The sequence below is a fragment of the Gossypium hirsutum genome, chromosome D06 (genome assembly GCF_007990345.1).
Source record: "Gossypium hirsutum isolate 1008001.06 chromosome D06, Gossypium_hirsutum_v2.1, whole genome shotgun sequence".
Classification (NCBI taxonomy): Eukaryota; Viridiplantae; Streptophyta; class Magnoliopsida; order Malvales; family Malvaceae; genus Gossypium; species Gossypium hirsutum.
Genome location: NC_053442.1, coordinates 49,191,099 through 49,211,392, shown reverse-complemented (window position 1 = coordinate 49,211,392; position 20,294 = coordinate 49,191,099). Strand labels below are relative to the sequence as shown.

The 20,294-nt window shown below is 30.7% G+C and overlaps 1 protein-coding gene across 2 annotated transcripts; it reads right to left on the bottom strand.

Annotated features, from left to right (window-relative positions):
• Positions 1 to 11,971: 11,971 nt before the first annotated feature.
• On the bottom strand, positions 11,972 to 14,589 carry LOC107901695 (calmodulin-binding receptor kinase CaMRLK). Of its 2 annotated transcripts, XM_016827783.2 has the most exons (3): positions 14,214 to 14,562; positions 12,998 to 14,107; positions 11,972 to 12,732 (listed from the first exon to the last, which is right to left on the bottom strand). In XM_016827783.2, exons 2-3 carry the CDS (start codon positions 14,079 to 14,081, stop codon positions 12,077 to 12,079), a joined length of 1,740 nt encoding a protein of 579 aa, XP_016683272.1. In that variant the 5' UTR covers positions 14,082 to 14,107; positions 14,214 to 14,562; the 3' UTR covers positions 11,972 to 12,076. The 2 variants fall into 2 exon arrangements, with proteins under 2 accessions (XP_016683272.1, XP_016683271.1); XM_016827782.2 differs by having other exon boundaries at positions 12,998 to 14,589.
• Between the last annotated feature and the right edge of the window lie 5,705 nt (positions 14,590 to 20,294).

Below are 20,294 nucleotides of genomic sequence, written 5' to 3'. Positions count from 1 at the left end.
GAATGCATACATATACACACTTAAATATCAAACGATTTCATGACAACCAATATATATATACATACTCACAAATCACAAAGATTCGAACGATTATATACTCATCAAACATCTTGAAACAATGTTCATATATTTATCCATTTCATATAATTAAAATCATATATATATTTATACTCAATGCTTAGAATCACTTAATTTAAACAGATTCACTGGCACTTCACCTGATAGGCTTATAGTCTAATTCCGTTCACCGGCACTTAGCCTGCTAGGCCTATAGCCTGATTCAGTTCACCGGCATTTAGCCTGCTAGGCTTGTAGCCTGATTCAGTTCACCGGCACTTAGACTGCTGGACGTATAGTTCGATTCAATTCACTGGCACTTAGCCTGCTAGACGTATAGTCTGAACAATTTCACTGGCAATAAATCCGATTGATACTGAGCTTTAACAAAAGAATCTCAATTCACAGAACTTCTATCTCTTATTTGTATATAAAATCCACATAAAATTCAGCTCAATATTCATAACTTATATCTTTAAAACACATGGATAGATATAAATCCCAATCATCAAATCTAGCTTAAATAATTCAATGATTCAACCGAAACATATTTATGTATATATAACCTCATACTATAGATTCCACTTCTAATATCATAAAATTTAACTTATAATATACTAGGTACCTTAAACATTTGAATTCCCTATATACCTATATAGTTTCATATACCATTTCAATACAAGATCTTATACATGTACATCTATGCATATTCGAATCTAACAACCATATATTACTCTATACTTATTTTCGAAACAAGAGCATATACCTAAATACTCATACATATTCGAATTTAACATATATATAATTGAATATAATTTCATACTTATACTCAATATAATTATTATTCATCAGTACACATACTTATTCACTTCAACTTATACAAATGTTCAAATATATCTCATACCTTTGAAATTTCATACCTAAATTCAATACAACAAATTTTACATATATATATACATGTATATTTGAATATAATTTATACATATATGTTCATACCTAAATTTATTACATGGACATTCATATGCATATTTCCATATTCATAGCCATTCGAATCTAACATATATATGTATACATAATTTCATACTTCCAATTCCAATTTTTTATACTTTTAAATTTAACTCAACACACATACCATTGATATACATACTCATATGTTGATTTAATAAAATTAAATAGCTAATAGACTTACCTCGGATATCAGCGAACACGATTGACTATTCAATTACTTTCGTTTTCCCCCGATCCAAATTCGTTTTTTTCGTTTCTTGATCTAAACATAATCAAATTTAACCTTTTTATTCATCAAAACATTCAATTTAGTCCAAAAATACATAAATGGGCAAATTATCATTTTGCCCCTAACATTTTACACTTTTTTGTAATTTAATCCTTTTTGCATAAAACACAAAATACACAAAATTTGTATATACCATATCTAGGCCGAATCTTCCTATAGTCCATCTAAGTCCACACATTTTATTTATTTCACATTTTAGTCTCTAAAAATATTATTTTTGCAATTTAGCCCTATTTACTCAATTTCACCAAAAATTCCAATACAAAATATATTAATCTAAAACATATCTTTCATTATTCATTATCAAACATCACAAAACACAATTATTCATCAATGGCATAGCTCAAAATATTCATCAAAATCAAAAATTCAAGCATGGGTCAAATAGTAATCGAAGCAACGATCTCAAAAACATAAAAATCATCAAAAACCGAACAAAATCCCTACCTTAATCAAAGCTTGAAAGTGCCGAATGAAAAAAGCTTTAAACCCCTTTTATTTTCTCTCCAATTCGGCCAAAAGATGAAGAACATGGTATTTTGATTTGTTATATTAAACATATATTAACCTTATTATTATTTTACTATATTAACCTTTACTAATATATATATAAAACATATATAATAAGGATACATTAGTCCTTTGCCACCCACTAACTTACATAGTGGGCTAATTGCATAATAAAACCTCTAAATTATAAAGACAACAACAATTAGGTGTTTTAATAATTAACCCCTAAATTTTCATTTTACGCGATTAAGCCCTTTTATTAAATCGGACACTTAAACGACGAAATTAAAACACGAAAATTTCACACAATTAAATGCATACAAAATAAACACACAAAATAATATTAAAATATTTTTTCTAATTCAGATTTGTGGTCCCAAAACCACTATTCCGATTAGAGTCAAACCGGGTTGTTACACATCTAAAGTAGGTTCCCATCAATTTTCGACACTCACCGAAATGCCTCTTTCCACAATGTTTATAGACAGGCGTAGATACATCTCTCATGTCCCCAGTACTAGCAATTGAAATAGTGTAAGGCCATTGACATCATGCCTCTATCGTTCCCTCCTTAAAGACCGCAAAGGAGTGGAAAAATAACCTCAAGAGTTCTTGGCCCTTTTAGGCGATGATGGTGGCAAGGAACCAGTTGTGATTCTCTTTCCTTGGTCTTTATTTCCAGTCTTGACCTTTTTCTTCTCCATTCTCAAGTCCTCCATCTTTTTTCCCTCTCAAACAGGGTTATAAACTCTTTCAACTCTAGAATTCCCAATGACATGTGAATATCCTCATCAAGACCCCATTCGAACCTGACGCACATGTCTTCCTCATACTTGGCTCAACCATACAAACTCTTAGTTATACTTGGCTACTACCATGTTACCTTGCTTCATTTTAATGAATTCTCTCTTTTTCTTCTTCAAGTAGAGATAACTCACATCTTTCTTGTGAAACTCATATTGAAAGAATTCTCAATCGACTCGATCTTGTAGTGTCATAGTGGTTAAAGTAACCCACCACTAGTATGCTTCTTTCTTGAGTAAGGAAGCTGCACACCTTAAACAATCTTTCGGTGTGCATTGTAATTCATCAAGAACCCTCTAAGTACTTTCTAGCCAATACTCTACTATAGACGAGTCATCCCCCTTTTTTCCTTTGAACTCTTCAACCCTAAATTTACGAATTTTCTCATGTAGGTGTCGATGCATGGGCTTAAGAGCAGGGGATGGTGGTAAAGGAACACCAGAGGTTATAGGAGGAGGTGGTCCCTAAGGTTAGGGAGTTGGAGAAGTAACTCTTAAATAATGATAGAACCATTGGTTAATCATGTGGAAAATATGTTTCTAGCTTGGCCACCAGACCCTATAGGGCCTTGAGGTTTCAAGACACCTTGGTTTGGGGTGCGAGCACTACTCTTTACCCTCTGCATCTGTTCTACGAGAATCGACAGACATAAATGATTTATAAGGAAACCTGAAGCCAATTCAAGTTAGAATTACATCACACTATCATAGACTATTACAATATGTACTTTTAAACTCAACGCAATGTCTTGATCTAGTATTAGAATCAACTAAAATCAAGTTCTAATACCACTAAATGTAACACCTTTCACCCATTTCAAATGACCGGTACGGATGGAAGATGACACTAAATCATGTACGCGTAAGAAATCTTGGATTTATTTAAATATTGAAAGTTAAAGACATTTTTTTATAAAATAATTATGATATGATTTAAATAAGATTCAAACTTTTAAAAACAAATTAAAATCATTTATAATTTATTCGGGGTTAATTAGAGGTGAGCAGAACCCAAAACGAGCTTCTGAAGGTCAAAACAACTCAAAATAGTGCAGTGTTGGGATCAAGTGCGACATTGAGGCGTGGGGAATTTTGACGTTACAACAAGACTTACTGAGTAGCAATGTTGCAATGTGAATTATGTGATGCCATGACATCAGGCAGTGAGGTCTCGACGTCGAATTTCTATGGTTGCAACTTGATTCATAAAGTATGCCTAAAACACTTCAAAATGTTTTTCTCAGTCCCTTTGTTCATGATATATCTAACACATGCTTAAAAATATCTCAAATATGTATTAAATCCGCTATAAAACAATTTAAATTTACAGTTGATAGTCCTCAAAAATAAGCAATCATACATATCATCGATTTACCTAAAGAACAATAAGATGATGAAATAACAAGTGAAGCTTCCAAGGTCAAATTTAAACAACATTTAACATAAAAACCAAGTAATATGAAATTAACATTTTACTTATGTAGACACCTAGTACATGCCATAACTAAAAATATGTCACTTTCATATTATTGTAGGTCTCATTGATAGTGTGATGTCATGGATTGAGCTAGGCTTCAAATCTCCATGAATCAACAATCTAAGAGCAAAAACAACAAAGCATAAGCAAATAATGCTCAGTAAGTTCAAATGGAATTCACTATACTTACCTTGATGGAGGTGAGCATACCAAATGTCATAAGAACATAAATACTTACTATAACATTCTCAACTACATCACAAAAGGTAAGTTACGTATAAAAATCTATAATCATGACAACCAACACAATTAGTATAGCACATATAACATGGTCAATATGTATTCTTATCATCTCATGGAACACATGTAAATATCATGTCAACACATGTAAGAACTTTAGCTTTTCTTTAAAGTTCATAGCACAACTATTTTATATTCATTTGGCATAATTAAGTACCTATCCGTATAAATTTTTTCGCCCAATGTAACCTTAGTAAAATGGACTTGGATACATGAAAATCGATCACCACACCAATAATGCTCATAAGAGCATAGAACTACAACACACCAAGGCACATAAGTGCAAAACCCTAAGGCATCATGTACATCCATCTATCATACCAAGATAGTGTCTGAAGAGACGGTGTACATCCGATAATCAGCAACAAATGCTAAACCATCGAATGACACAATATAGCTCTAACTCTATAATAACCCGTACATAAATAAGCATATGACCCTAATTGGCAATTGGCATGCCAACCATATATTAACCTTTCTACCAAGTTTACATGGGCACAAGAACCAAGTGAACATTTACCATTATGTCCCATTGTACATAATTATAACATTCATAAATACTTATGGTTTCAACTTTACAAAACTCATTTGAATGTCTTATACTTACAATACATAGCATCATAAATCTAACATACATTCATGTTTTCATGCTACCTTGTCTATCATATAAACATTGTTGACTGTATATTGTATTTCTACATTCAAATAACACATTTAGTAAGTTAAATAACTAACAGTCGGAACATGAAAATATAGTAAGTTTCATGAGAACATACCTTTCCAAAAAGTAACAAAAATGGGTGGAGGCTTTTTTAAGGCTTTCAATCCACCACATTCTTTTTCCCTTTGCTAGAACCACCTCTAGCAACTTCTTTTTATTCAACTTAATACAAAATAACAATTTTTCGCGATAGTCAAAATGTTACAGTAGCATTAAATAGCCATATTAATTTCTCAACAACTCATTTTAAAGCTTCTAAATATGTAATGAGTGCTAAAGTGCTAAGAAACCATGAATCTTTACCAAAGCTTTTCCTTCTCTCTCAAGTTCAACCTTCACATGCTAAAACCCAAACCCTAGATGTGTGGGTGATGAGTTTGGTGGAGAATCTTGGCTCTATTATGATTTCTGAAGGATGATTTTACAAGAAAACAAAAAATAATAGTGGAAGATTGAAGTAAAAATGAGTAGAGAGAGAAATTATGAAGAAGAAAGTCTATTCTTCTTCTTTGTTATGGTTGGTTGTAATGTGCTGGTTTGGGGGGTTTATTCCCCCTCCTTTTTGTGTATTATAATATTTAAAATACAAGCTTTAGTCAAATGGTCAAAGGCTAGTAAGTAAGAAATGGTAAAAAGAAATTTAAGGTCAATTTCATGTTCAATTGTTCCAAAAATCATCTAATCACCACGCATTAATATAAACTTTAATATTTAATCATATTTTAATTTGGAATAACCAAAATACCCTCAGAAGTAAAATTACCCTTTTACCCCACAACTTGTATTTTTACCCAATTGGGCCCAAAACTCTAAAAAGGTTTCAATATACATTCTAATGACCTCCCAAAACCTAAAAATAATTAAATCTATTAAAAATGAATTCCTCTCATAGGATATACAGATAAAATTATCAGAACAATCTCGAAGAATATCAAAAAAAATTAAGGTTACGTGACAACTCTTTCATCGGTTAGAAAACATCTTAATCTAGTAATGTTTGAATACCATCCAAAAATGTGCTGGAAGTCAACTAATTTTTGGAACTTATATACTGACAGCTTTAGTGAATTTAATTTAGTAAATTTCATCTCATTCGTGCATGCATCACTTAACTTATTTGCATGAAAGTCCTCTTACTCTTTTTTCTTTATCATTTATTTGTTTTTATTTGATTTTGGGTTTTAATTTTGTTCTTTTATTTTTCTTTTAATTTTCAGATATGCGTACTCATTTCTCTATAAAGTCAAGGTATGGGAAATTATTCCCAACATTATTGAATTAATTTTGTTAATATTATATATATGATTTAGTAATCTAATATAAATTCAATACGACCTTCATATGTTTTATAAATGGGCGGATTCAACATTAATATGAATTTAGTAAGTAGAAATAAAAGATCAAAATTATCTTCATATATAACTACAATGATACTCTTTCAAAATAGAAAATTTTATCCATATTTATTTCAAAAATGGTTAAAATTGATATATTTAAAAGAGTATCTTATCCACACTCTGGATAAGGCTAGCTAGCATACTGGATCTGGATCAAAAGACCCAATCAACTTGGATTTGGAACCCCATTAATTTGAGTTCAAAGCCCATGTAAAAACATTAATGTGCATCAACTCCGCAACCCTTTGTTTTCATGATCCCATTAGCTGACTTGAACTAAACTAAAAGTAGAAAAAACGAATCTGGGTGACCAAGCTTTATGTTTAATTCAATAGCCCAATTTGGCTAGGCCCATGGATAGTAGGTGTAATTCAACAAAAAGTTTCTTACTACTAAGAGTCAGTTCTTCATTGCTTAAAAAAAACCCTTCTGACTCCAAAAGCACTTTTGAAAGAAAAGTTGTAAAGAACAAGCTGCTTTTGGCTGAAATTTTTAGCTTTTCAGAAGTGCTTTTGAAAAGCACATCTGAAAAAGAGCTGAAGAGGAGAAGCTAAAAATTTTAACTTTTTCTCTCCCAAAAGCACTTTTGGTGCTTAATTACTTTTTCACCCCTCCAATAACAAGGTATTTTTATTTTTTTTCTTGGTGTTTAATTACAATTGTGTTAAAACCATTAATTAAAAATAAAAAAATATTTTTTAATTATTAATTACAAATATTTAATGGTTATATTTAAATATTTAAAATATAGTTTATATATTCTAATTAAATTTTATAAATAATTAATATTTATTACTTAAAAATATTTAAAATTTATATTTCATATATTAAAATATTAACAACAAGTTATAATAATTTTTTTATATTCTTACTAAAATATAATAATATTAACTAATTTAAATATTATTTAAATGCATATTTGTTACTTGATAATAATATGTCTAAAATGGACATTTTATTTCTCAAAAGTACTTTTTGACAGCAATGCTAAACACTCAAATTTTAAACCAAACTTTTCAAAAGCACTTCTCAAAAGCACTTTTCCACAGCACTTTTCAAAAAGTACTTTTCAAAAGCAACGAAGAACTGGCCCTAAATTGCATGCTTTTTAACTTTTAACCCCATATGATTCCCATTATATATACTAATCGTATTTTAATAAATTTCACCTCAGCAGTATATGCATTATCTAATTTATTTGCATCTGTAAATTGTTTGTATGGTATTATTGTTATTGCAATAACAAAAAAAATGTGGGTGGGAACACAATGGAACACATTTTTCCTCTGATTTAATAATTTGAGAGACTATGGATAAAAGTAGATTTTGTATAAAAAAAACTACTCATATATAGTCTAGGATTAGGATATGTACCACGAAAAATTCATTGAAAATACCCTAGCACCTAATAATATAAAATTTTCATTATTATTGCATTTAAAAAAAATAGTCGATTGGACTTTAGCTCAATTTGCATCGTTGCTATAGTAATAACAAGGAAGACGTAGGTTTGAGCGCACTTAATCACATATTATCTTTTGATTTATGGGCTTAGGGGTATGGGTGTAAAAAAAAAGGTTAATATGTAGTTTACCCCTTGAAGTTGTCCAAAAGAATCTAGTTGGTATTTGAACCTTCTTTTATACCTAGATGGTACTTGACATTATATTCCATCACATATATTGTCCCAATTTGTTAACAACATTAATTCTTTAAGGGTTAATATGTAGTTTGCCCCTCTAAAATTGTTCAAAAAATACCTAGTTGATATCTGAACTTGTCCAAAAATTATACTCTTTAAATTAATTATTTTTTAAAAAGATTTTTAATTTTTTTAATTTATATTTGCCACATGTCATACTAAGAAGCATCTACGTGTCACTATAAGGTTAGCAATCAATGTTATGTTAGTACAAATTAATGATGTTAATACGGAGATATCAATATAAGTGACCAAATATAAATTCAAGTATCAACTAAATATTTTTAGACAAATTAAGAGGATAAACTACATATTACTAAAAAAAACAGCCATCACTGTTTAACCCTTTTCCAATCTTCGAGATAAAAAGGAAAAATAAAAAGAAGTGGAAACAATAAAGAAAATTCCGAATGAAGCTTCCTTTGCTTTTTGCTTCTGCATATCATATCATGTAATTCCAAAACAACTTTATATCATGTAACAAAAAATAAGAGTGAAGTGAGTCTATGAGAGATGGACACACCATGGCATGGACCGCTAGAAAACATATTCATATATATATATGAATTAAAGATGGAATAGGTTAAGGTGAGGAAAGAGTGTTAAGACAGCGACATTTGAATCCATTGTTAGCATTGCTCTTCTTTAATATTTATCAATGAAAAGCTTTGCACTTACTATCATGAAATTAAAAAAAAAAAAAAAGGCAATGACCCACAACTGAATGTAGTACTTGTATGAATCATATGATATGACCATATCGGCTTGTTTTTATGTTAGCACTTTGGTTGTCTTTAGACCGTTTTCTTCTACCACAATGATCAATAACATTTCAATTATTGATTAAAGCTTTAAATCCTCGTTTCTTTGGTTAGCAATAGAGAACGTGTTCCTCCCACTAAACCATATGTCACTGCCAGGGAACAATTCAGCCCACAAATTTGGACTCAAACTACTCTTCCATGCCGTCTGTAGATTTGAAGCCATAAAACTAGTTGGGTGATAAATTGACCAAAGCCAACGAACTGATTTGAACTTGTAGGCGGCTGGAACGTCCAATTTTGATGGTGGGGATTGGAAGGATTCTTTCTTGTTACATCTCATCTTATATTTCTTCTTCTTTTTTAAAATAAAAATACAATCAAATGAAGATGGATGTTATCTCTTTTTTCATGTAAATACAATTTATTCATTTTAAAATAATAATAACAAATTGTATTAATATTAATTTTTATAATTAAATTTCAATGTAAAATAATTTGTTATGGATTTTTTTTAAACAATGAAACGGTCTATTTGGGCAAAACAACTCGAAGCTGGAATTTTTTTTAGGGCTAGTTTGGATGGGCGGTGTGTTTACCTCCGATGAGGTTAAAAACAACGGTGGCGGTGAGATTAATTACTGTAGCGGTGAGATTGGATACTGTAGCGGTGAGATTAGAAATAATGGTGGAGTGTGTATTTGGATTCAAACGCAGCTGTAGCGGTGAGGTGAGAATAAAAAATGACTATTAAGAACATCAGATTAGAATTGATATATAATAGAAGTTCTTTAAATTATTTTACTTTTTTAAAATTATTAAAATATGTGAATTTATAAATTCATTTAATAAAATATTAAAATGTATCTTCCAGTATTTTAATGATTTATATAATTAATTTAAATTATTTATTAGATAAAATGATAATTATTTTTATTTTTTATAGTTAAATATTTTTTTATAACAATGATAAATATTATTTTCACAAATAGTAACATTATACTTGGATCAAATTTGGGAAAGAAATTAGTTTAACTTTTAAGGATAAAATGGTAAAATAATAAATAAAAGTAATGATATTTTTGTCTCTTAAAAATACCAATAGCACCCAAGGGTTCCAATTGCTGCTGAAACCTCCAGTAGAAATTTAGCTGTCCAGTGCGGTGGAATTGAATTCTCACTGGACTGATCTGCTTTTCCAAACACCATGGCAGTGAGGTTGGCACCCTCAACTGCACCTCACTGATGTACTAAAGCAAACCAAAGGAAGCCTTAGAATGGGTCTTGGTCTGGCTTCACCCATAAACAAATTTAATAGTAATAAAGTCTCTTCAAAATTTGAGCTATTGTTTAGTTCATATTAAACCATATTTAAGTAAGTATTTGTAATTCAATTCATATAATTTTTATATATAATTTTTTTAATTAAATTAAATTACAAAGCATATGAAATATTATTTTTTTAAATAGTATACAAATTCTAAATCAATTTGAATTAAATTTAAATATTTTGTGTAAATATTTTGTTCAAAATACACTATATAAAAATTTCAAGACTTAATTTATTACCTTTGTATTTTGCCAAAGTGGGTTCCATTTTTATATAATTTTTTTTAATATAGTGCATTTTGAACAAAAAAATATATTAAATTTAATCTAAACCAATTCAGAGTTTGTATTATTATTTAAAATCATTTTATACTAATATTCTATATACTTTATAGTTAAATTTACATTAGAAATATTTTTTTATATATAGTTAATTTGATTTAAAATAAAATAAAATAATATGGACTGAACGAATAATTTAAAGTTTGGAGAGACTTTATTATAATTTATGGAGTAAATAATATAATATTTGAAAATATTTATATTTTCATATTTTTAAAATTATTTAAAATGAATTTTTCAAAAACTATTTTATTTGTTAATTTAAAGATTTTTTATTTTTTTTCACAAGAATTTATAATTTTATAATATTTTTATTGAAAATATAAAAAATAAAATTTAAAAGATTTTTTTAATTATTTATATACTTTTAAAGAATAAAAACTAAATTAATAAAAAATATAAATATTGAGGACTAAAAATATTATTTTATCCTTTTTATAACAATCGCAATAATAATTCTAATGGCAAAATGAATGGAAAACTAAAACTTTTAGATAAAAACAAATTATAAAAAATTAATATCTCAAAATTAAAATATAATAGCTTGAGCACATATTTACGCGATTAATAATTGAAAAGACAGTTTAAAGTTTAAGCGATTTTTGTTTGGGCCTCCGATATTTACATGGTTCATGAGATTACGTTAAATCATATACCGGTGAAAAGATTCTAAGTAACAATTCTAACACAAGTTATGAAAAAAAGATTAACAAAAGTTAACATTTTAAAAAATATATTATACAAATAAAATTAAAAGACATTTTATAATATTATATAAAAAAATAATTTGTTATTTATTTATAAAAATAATAATCTTTGATCTTTTCTCAATGTCCCACAGTTAAGTAAGACCTAATATTTATAATATATTTCGGAATTAAATGGCAAAAGGGAAATAGAAGGAATAAAGCGAAAAACTGAAAAGAAAAATTAAAAGACGTAAGAAAAATAAAGATTGAAGAAAACAAAGAGAAGCATGGAATTGAAGGGGGATGATGATGGTCTCCATGGGAATAGAAGGGACAAGTAATTAGTGGGATTCTCTGCCTTCTTTCCTAACAACCACAGCTGCTTCATCAAAAAATTAACCCCACAACCTTTTCTCTACTTTCTTTTCTTTTCTTTTTTAATTTTTAATTTATATTTTTTTGCCTTTTGTTTTTGGCTCACTTTCTTTTCTTTCTTTTCTTTATCTTTTTTTTTAACTCATAAAATTTTTGTCTCTATATGTACACCACAAACAAACAAAAAAGAAAAAAGAAAGAGAATCCAAAATTTGAGAGACAACAAGGCAATGTCTCGATTTCATTATCAAATAATTTTACAGCGCGTGATTAACACCGCCGAAGAGTGTATGAGCGTGCGTTTTACTTTATAGTTTTACCCATGAAATCGGTTGAAATCGTCTACTGTCGGATGTATGTCTTTGAGTAATCCCAGAACTTGCTGTATCGTGGGCCTTTTCTCAGCTGACTCCGCCGTACACAAGTATCCAACTCGGAGGCTCTCCACCATTTCAGCCTCCGATTCACCGGCGAGTCTCAACCTGGAGTCAAGCGCCTCAACTCCTTTCCTTTCCTTAACTAACCTCCTCACCCGCCTCACATTCTCCTCCGTCCCTTGCTTCCCCGTTAAAAGCTCCAATAAAACAACACCAAAACAATAAACATCAATTTCAGCGTCGCTTTCATCCTTCTTATCCTTCTCTTTTCTACACCCAATGTTTCTTATCCCGAAATCGGATATCCGAGGTTCCAGGTTGTCAGAGAGGAGAATATTGGAAGCCACCAGGTGGCCATGCCTCGACCCTACGTGATGCAGGTATGCCACCCCACGAGCAACTCCAACCGCGATGCGGTGGCGGGTCAGCCAATTCGTTTTATCCGGCGAAGATGTATGGGACCCGATTCCGTTGTGCATATCCCAAGTGTCGGTGCTCCAATCCTCCACGTTGGGCGCCCCCGTTGGAAGTTCGTGTAACCAACGGTGTAAATCCCCGTTTGCCATAAATTCATACAACACCAGCTTCTCCTTACCTAAAAACATTATAAATATTTATATAACTAACGTGGAAGCTGAAAAAATGTAATGCATGGATAGAATTGAAAAGAAGCGCCAAAATTCACGAATGTCAAAGTATGAAATGATGGCATGTTTTTCGACAGGACAAGATCACGACATCCCGATTGAAGTTTCCATATTTTCAAACAAACCCGTGAGACTATTTAATACGATAACATTTCGTTTAGTCAAAAAACCAGAGATCAGAGATGTAATAATAACAGTTTGGGTACAAGTTACCTGCAATGCAGTAACCGGAGAGAGGTAGCAAGTTAGGGTGTTTAAGCCTAGAAAGATGTTCAAACATGGCCACGGCTTCATCATGATCAATGTCTCTGGCGTGTTCTAAGACTTTGATCGCCACGTGGAGGTCCCCTGGAAGGACGGCTCTGTAAAGGGGCCCACATCGGCCTTCTGCAAGTAGAGATTCCTTGCCAAAATGTGACGTGGCGGCAATCAGGTCCTTGAAGGTGAAGTTCATCAATGGCTTAGCGGACATGATTACTGGTGCTGATGTCGGTTCTTTGATGTCCGCGACCCAGGATGAGCCCGATTCAGTCTCGAAAGAGAAGGGTCCTGATTTTTCAATCTTGAAATTTGGTTGGACCGGGTTGGAGATTGCCCATTTGTTTCTCTTCGCAAGTTTCTTTCTTCTATATGTGAAGAAGAAGCAAAACACAAGGGAAGCCAGTAGAAACCCTGATGAAGATGACAAACCAATGACCAAAGCTTTGGTCTTTGATTTGGGTTTATGTCTTTTGAGGGGTACATGTTTTTGAAAGACTTTGTGAGCTGGGGTCAAGGAATGGGTTTTAATGCGATGGTTTGGTGCTCTTTTTGAAGTATTGAAAACGAAATCCCCACCATGAATAAAAGCAGATTTGCCAAATCTTTGGAACTTGTCAAACCCAACTGAACCGATGAAGTGGTTGAGCGAAATGTTTAGGAAGTTTAGGCTATTGACTAAAGGGAAATCAGAAGGGAAAGTACCATTCAGGGAGTTGTTTGATACATCCAAGTAATTCAAGGAACGAAGAGCTGAAATGGGCTTTACACTGCCCGAAATCTTGCAACTAGAAATATCCAGGTGCTGGAGCTTGGTAAGTTTGGTGAACCCAGAAGGAAGAACACCAAGATGATTGTGGGAAAGATCAAGAAATTGAAGGTTGGGAAAGCCAGAGAGTTTAACCAAGTTGGTGAACCTGTTATCCGAAAGGTCCAACACCTGCATCGATGAAGACGAACCATTTCCCAAGGTAGGTTCGAACCCAATACTCCCTCCAAACTTATTTCTCGCCAGACTAGCCTCGACGAGTGTGGGCATAGACCAAAACCAACCTGGAACAGAACCTTGAAGAGAATTGTTGGAGAGATCAATGGTGCGCAACTGTGAAACCTTGCGGAGAAATTTCCATGAAATGGTACCAGTTAAATTCTTTGAAGAAAAGTCGAGTACCTTTATTGGAGGATAAGAGCAGTTGGGGTCGTGGGATTTCAACCAAGAGATGCTGAACCCAGAGACTGATCTAAAAGCTTTAGAAACCAGTGCGTAGTCTGTACTGTTGCATGTAGATTGGGCCGCTACCACCAGGGAAAGGACAAGTATAAATCTGGCCACAACTTCCATTTCTTCACTTCAAGCTTCGAGCTTTGGCCGCAGTTTTTCGCATTTCCACGCTCACACAAAGGTAGAAGAAGAGGAAGTGAATAATTATATGGAATAGATTGTCTTATACTACTTGACTTTTATCTTTATGGTTTAGAGGGAGGCAAACGAAAGTTAGTGAAGTAGGAGGAGATGCAAAAGTTAACGGCAGTGGGTATACTATAAAGAGAGGAGGGAACAGTTAACGGTGTCTAATGTATTAGACTGTTGATGGGGTTGACTGTACATTCTTCGATAGTGACTCACACCTCACTCATACGGTCACAAATATCACCAGTAGTTGATGCGCCCATTCCTCTGATTATACGATTTTACGGGAAGTACCACAACATCCTCTCTAGACTACATTTTAGTTCTTTTATTGAATAAATTAGTCTTGTGCATGTTAAATGAGTGAAAAATACAACTTTTTTTTAATTTGGTATTTATATATGAGGTATAATAATAAATTTATTCATTAATTTTTATATATTTATTCAATTTGACCTTTTATCTTTTACCAGAAGTAAATTAGAAAAAATTGAAACTAATAAGACTAAAATGTCAAAAAGGCTTTAATAACAATTTTTAAAAAAAAATTAATTAAGCCCTTTTAAAATTTAAAATTTATTAAAAAATCATAAAATTATTAAAAAATTATAAATATTTTAAAATTATAATATTTTTATTAAAAAATAACAATACCAATGCATTGAAATCTAATGTTTAAAATATATTTTAATATGTTGGAATTGTTTTTTTTTTATTTTTTATAAGTTTTTTATATAAATTTTGTTTGTAATCATAATTTTTTTAATTTTTAAAAGAGTTTAATTGATTTTTTTAAAATTGTTACTAATACCTTTTTTACCCTTTAGCCTTATTAATTTCAACAATTTATAATTTACTTCAATAAAAGAGTAGGAGTCAAATTAAATAAATGTGTAAAGATGAAGGGTTAAAATTTTCATTATACCTTAGATATGAACACCAAATTTTAATGGAAGGATTGTTTTGCTCATTTATTTAGCGTATAGAGACTAATTTATCTATTTTTCATTAAAGAAGCTAAAATGCAACTTAAGATATAATAATGAAGTTTAATAGTGCTTTTACCTCAACGGTTTGATCCTTTAAAATGAAAAATTATACATTTCAACCTTGAAAATTTATAAAAAAATAAAATATAATTTGCTACTAAAAATAAAATAAAATTTTGATTTAACCATTTTAAAAATTATAAATATATATCAATATAGTAATAAAATTACATTTCAATTCTAATAAAAATATATAATTAAGTTTTGATCCTAAAAAAAACTTCTTGCTTCACCTCGGAAGGATAATTAGAATTCTCTCGTAAATTTTTCTTTATTAACCATAAAAGTAAAATGGACTTAGTATATACTTTAGTTCCAACCAAAACAAAAGATGAATTTAGAACTTTACATCAAGGAAAAAGAATTAATATGTTGAAATTTTAAGAGAAAAAATAATTGTATAAATTGATTTTTATTGTGCATACATTATTCAGAGACCGCTTTGTTAAGCCCAATGTCTCGTCTCTAAGCATGGCTACACCAGACCAAGTCACTTCATTGGATAAGTTTTGTCTGAGGAGATAAATATCATCCATCACTAATATATTTTATACTTTCATCACACCAAATCACCTTAACGACATAATGAGGAGACATTATCAGCTTAATGAGAAGATCTTCAAAAAAAAGAAAACCAATACTTTACCCAAACTTCCACCAGTAACTCGCCTCTTTATTGTGTGAACCACTATTCTCTTCATCTTCTAATTTACTTCAGTTAGCTCAATATCATTATTGATTTACATTAGTTTGTAACTATTAGTATCAGTATTGATTATTTAAATTTCATTTACTTTTTTATCTTAATATTTTTTCTTCATAAAATATATTTAAAAATAAAATAAGATAATTAATTTGTATAAATTAATTAATACTAAATTTTTTATTCTCATATCAATATAAATATGTTATTGGTACATATATTTACATGTATATGCGATATATGCTATATACTTGATCAAAAGACACTAGAACATAAACTCTCTCTCTCTATATATGAAAAATATGAGTGGATTCCCCTTTTTGGATGATTGAACTGATGAAGAAGCAGTAGATGAGTACGAAGATGTGATAAAAGACAGAAGGTATCATGGGTGGGGAAGCATGCTTCAGCAGTTGCAATACTTTCTTTATGAGGGGAGGTGTAGTTTTGTTTTTTTAGTAATTAGAGTATTTATTGTTGATAGTAGTGATTAATTCTTTAGATGTTTTTTAAAGAGTTAGAGTTATATAATTGGTCATAAAATATGCTCTATTTTTATGAGCGGAAATCAAACTCCCAATCACATAATTAAAGGATGAAGTACAAAATCATTACACTACACCTCATGGTTGCTATTTTGTTTGACCGGATCAATGCAAATGCTGAGTGTTTGACTCTGTTCAAATGTGAGGGTCTAGCTGTCTGAGAAATTAAAATAAAAAATAAAAAGAGTTCAATTCCTCGTCAATACGGGCAAACAATGGTGCCCTTTAGATGAAACCCTCACGCGTACGATCCATATTTGGGTCATTATTCTATTTCAGTGTTCCATTTTGGACATATATATAAGTATATGATCTTAAAGCATCCGTTGTTCTATTTTGCTACCAAAAAAGGGTCTTTGACCCTCAATTCATAAATTTTGCTTCTAACTTGCAATCCATTGAAGTTAGTCTGTATTTACCTCTTCCGTCACTAATGGCCTCATTTTGTGCACAAGCTTCATGCTTGTTTTCTCACTTTAGAAAACCTTCAAGGGATGAGCCGACAAGAATGAGCAAAACCCAATTATTTCAATTATAAGTTTCGAGATTTCGTTTCCAATCCAATATGTTTATTATCAGATATTTTTAACATGAATTTATCGACTGCGCACAAACTGGAATATATTTGTTAATGACTGGTTTCAGCTATCGTGCTACGTGCCTATTGGAATTACAACCTTTAACATCCAATTAAAAAAACTAATTTTAAGAGTCCCAAAGAATGTGTGTGAAAACTAATGATGAAGAATATTTGTTGTTTGAGGAAATTTAAAAAATCCTTAACGAACCCCAACCACATCGCCATCCAGAAGCAATGGACAAATAAATAATTAAGGAATTATTGTATGTTAGTGATGGGAGCGGCTCCACTACCATTATTCTGTAACTTTTTGACAAACAAAAGCCAATAAACTTTTTATCAATTAAATGAGAGAGATGATTCATTCAAACACCTTGACTCAAACTTTCAAAACAATCACACTTCATGTATTCCAACCATTCTCTCTAATTAACCACATCATCCACCTTAATTTTTGTTCAACATTTGCACAAATTCAGCTTATGCTTCTTCACATTTCAACTACTATTTTTAATAAATCCTTACTTCTGGATAATTCCATTTGTATGATTAATAAAATAATTAAAGCTAAATAATAAAACACTGAGTGAAAAAATTATTAAAGAAAAAAGTGATTTTTATGCTTCAAATTGGAGAGCTCTGATGATTACCACATTATATTTGTCGATCCTTATGGCTTAATTTAACACAACTTTGTCAAAAAACATAAGTCGATAATTTTTTGTTGGCGCTGAGAAAATTAAGAGTTCGAATTTAGGCTGTTTTGAGATGCACTTTTACCTCCAGTGCAACAGGTTTAGAGTCTTTTTTTTTGGCTCAATTGCATTGCTGCAATTCTTTTAAGTTGCTAGGTCTAGTGAAGTGAAATCTTTTACCAACGCACCGATGGTTACTAGAGTTCTCCAATGAAAATTCTACATCTCTACGATGGGTTTTTTACACTTATACCCTTATTCTTTTACTTATTACCATCAAGCCTTCTTGCTTATTATTATTTTCCCTTTTATTTTTTTTTATACTTTTTTTTGAACAATCTCATAAATAGGAGGATAATGTGCTTCAGCATACTCAAACTCACGTTCTCCTGCATTGGCAATAATGCCCTTGACAAACGATGAAGAAGGGATCGATCTTCTAGCACTCTAAAGTTACTTTGAGCAAGTGTCTTCTGAATCAGCCTGTTCTCTTGTCCTTGCTTTGGCTCTCGACCTCTTTAGGTGAACATGCCTCCTTTGCACCACCGTAATCTCCTCATTGTCTTCCTCCCTTATTGTATAATGTATCAACAAATTATATAGTAATCAAGGAAAATGTTTTAATCAATGTATTGAATAAGTGTCCGTCTTTATAATTTATTGAAATTTTAAATAAGTAATTAGTTCAATTATATAAAATATTTAATTTGATGTCTTTAATGGTCATTTTATATTTCTATTATCATTCATGTTATCACCTTCTGATTGAATCCAAACATATTTTTTACCTTGTTATAATAATTAATCTCACCACTAACGCTATTTTTAATTTTATCGAAGTTAATCTCATCCCATCCAATCTAAGCCTTAATTGCTGCTATCCCTTTTCCTATTTGTACTATGTACAGAAAAACTAAACAGAAGTTCAACTTTTCGTGAGCAGACCATACCGTTAGTAAAAATAAGCGGCTTGAGTACATTAATTGAGGTTAAAAGTCAAATGTAATGCTAAAGCGGTAAAAGGTTTCAAGTTTTTACCATTTAAAATCATGATTTGCATCTTAAACTAATAAAACCAAAAGTCGGATTTTGAATAAAATGATTTTATTGACTTTGCATCTCTTAATTATTATTATAAACATATAATTTTAAAACTTATTACAATAATACAAAAACACTTGGAAAGTTGAGCAGTCACATTTTTTAAGGGTGACACTAAATAGGCACTTAGTAAGGTGGGTTTGGAAAGAGGCAGGCAGGGCATGCGGCGTGGTTGTGGTCTGCAAATCTCACCTGCCTCACATGATTTTTGGCTGAATTACTCCCGTCGTTTTTCTTTTATCATCGTTTATAAAAACAATATATTCCTACTACTTTCATAGTATAAAAACTACTACAACTAACCCTGCATATATATATTATATATATTTGAATTGTTTGGAGACGGGTAAAACCAGAACAATTTTTAGGGACGGAATGAAATTTTAATTTTTTATATTTTATATTTTTATAATTTTTAAAATATTAAATTAAAATTTTTATAATTTTAAGAAAGGTCAAAATGTAATTTTATTTTTATTAATTTAAAATTTTAAAAAATTTTAAAAGATCTAAATAGTAAATTTTTTATTTTAAAGGGGCAGCCCTTAGAATCGCCTGGTAAGTTTGATGGTTGGATTGGATTCACCTAATCCACAAAATTCCAACCCAAATTCCAAAGAGAATGACAACTAAGTTTGAGAAACCAAAAAATTAAAAAAAGTTTGTAATTAAATAATTCTAAGCCCTGAGATGATCCTACCTAAAAGTTAAGGGACAGAATGTTAACAATCCTTATTATATGTTTATGAAGATTATAATAAATGGAAGTATAGCTATCTGTCTACCTAGTACGCCTTGACAGGTAAATACATTTCTTTATTTGAATCCGTTTAATAGTGACTAGTGGGTGACAGCCTAGTAAAACATTGGAAATCTTTACTATCTCAAAACATTGGAATCTGTCTTCCATTTTTGTACAAACGATGTTTTAATAGTTCGAGATAATAAAGTGGTTTTTTAATTTTAAGTAATAGAATAAAATAATTAATTATTGGCTTTAAAATTATATGCCAAAATGATATGAAATAAATAGTGTCATTGGAGTCTCACACTAAATCATTATAATAATTGGCGATTTATTGTTTTCTCTCGGATGGTAAAAAGTCCCATTCATGGTGTCTTGTCAACGTTAGAGGCACAAAAATTCCTTATCGTCTCTAGCCGGTAA

Excerpts from the sequence above, each read along its gene's own strand:
- LOC107901695 (XM_016827782.2), bottom strand. The coding sequence starts at position 14,384 with ATGGAAGTTGTGGCCAGATTTATACTTGTCCTTTCCCTGGTGGTAGCG. Across the intron at positions 12,733-12,997 it reads CTCCGGTTACTGCATTGCAG|GTAAGGAGAAGCTGGTGTTG; the intron begins GTAACTTGTACC and ends TAATGTTTTTAG.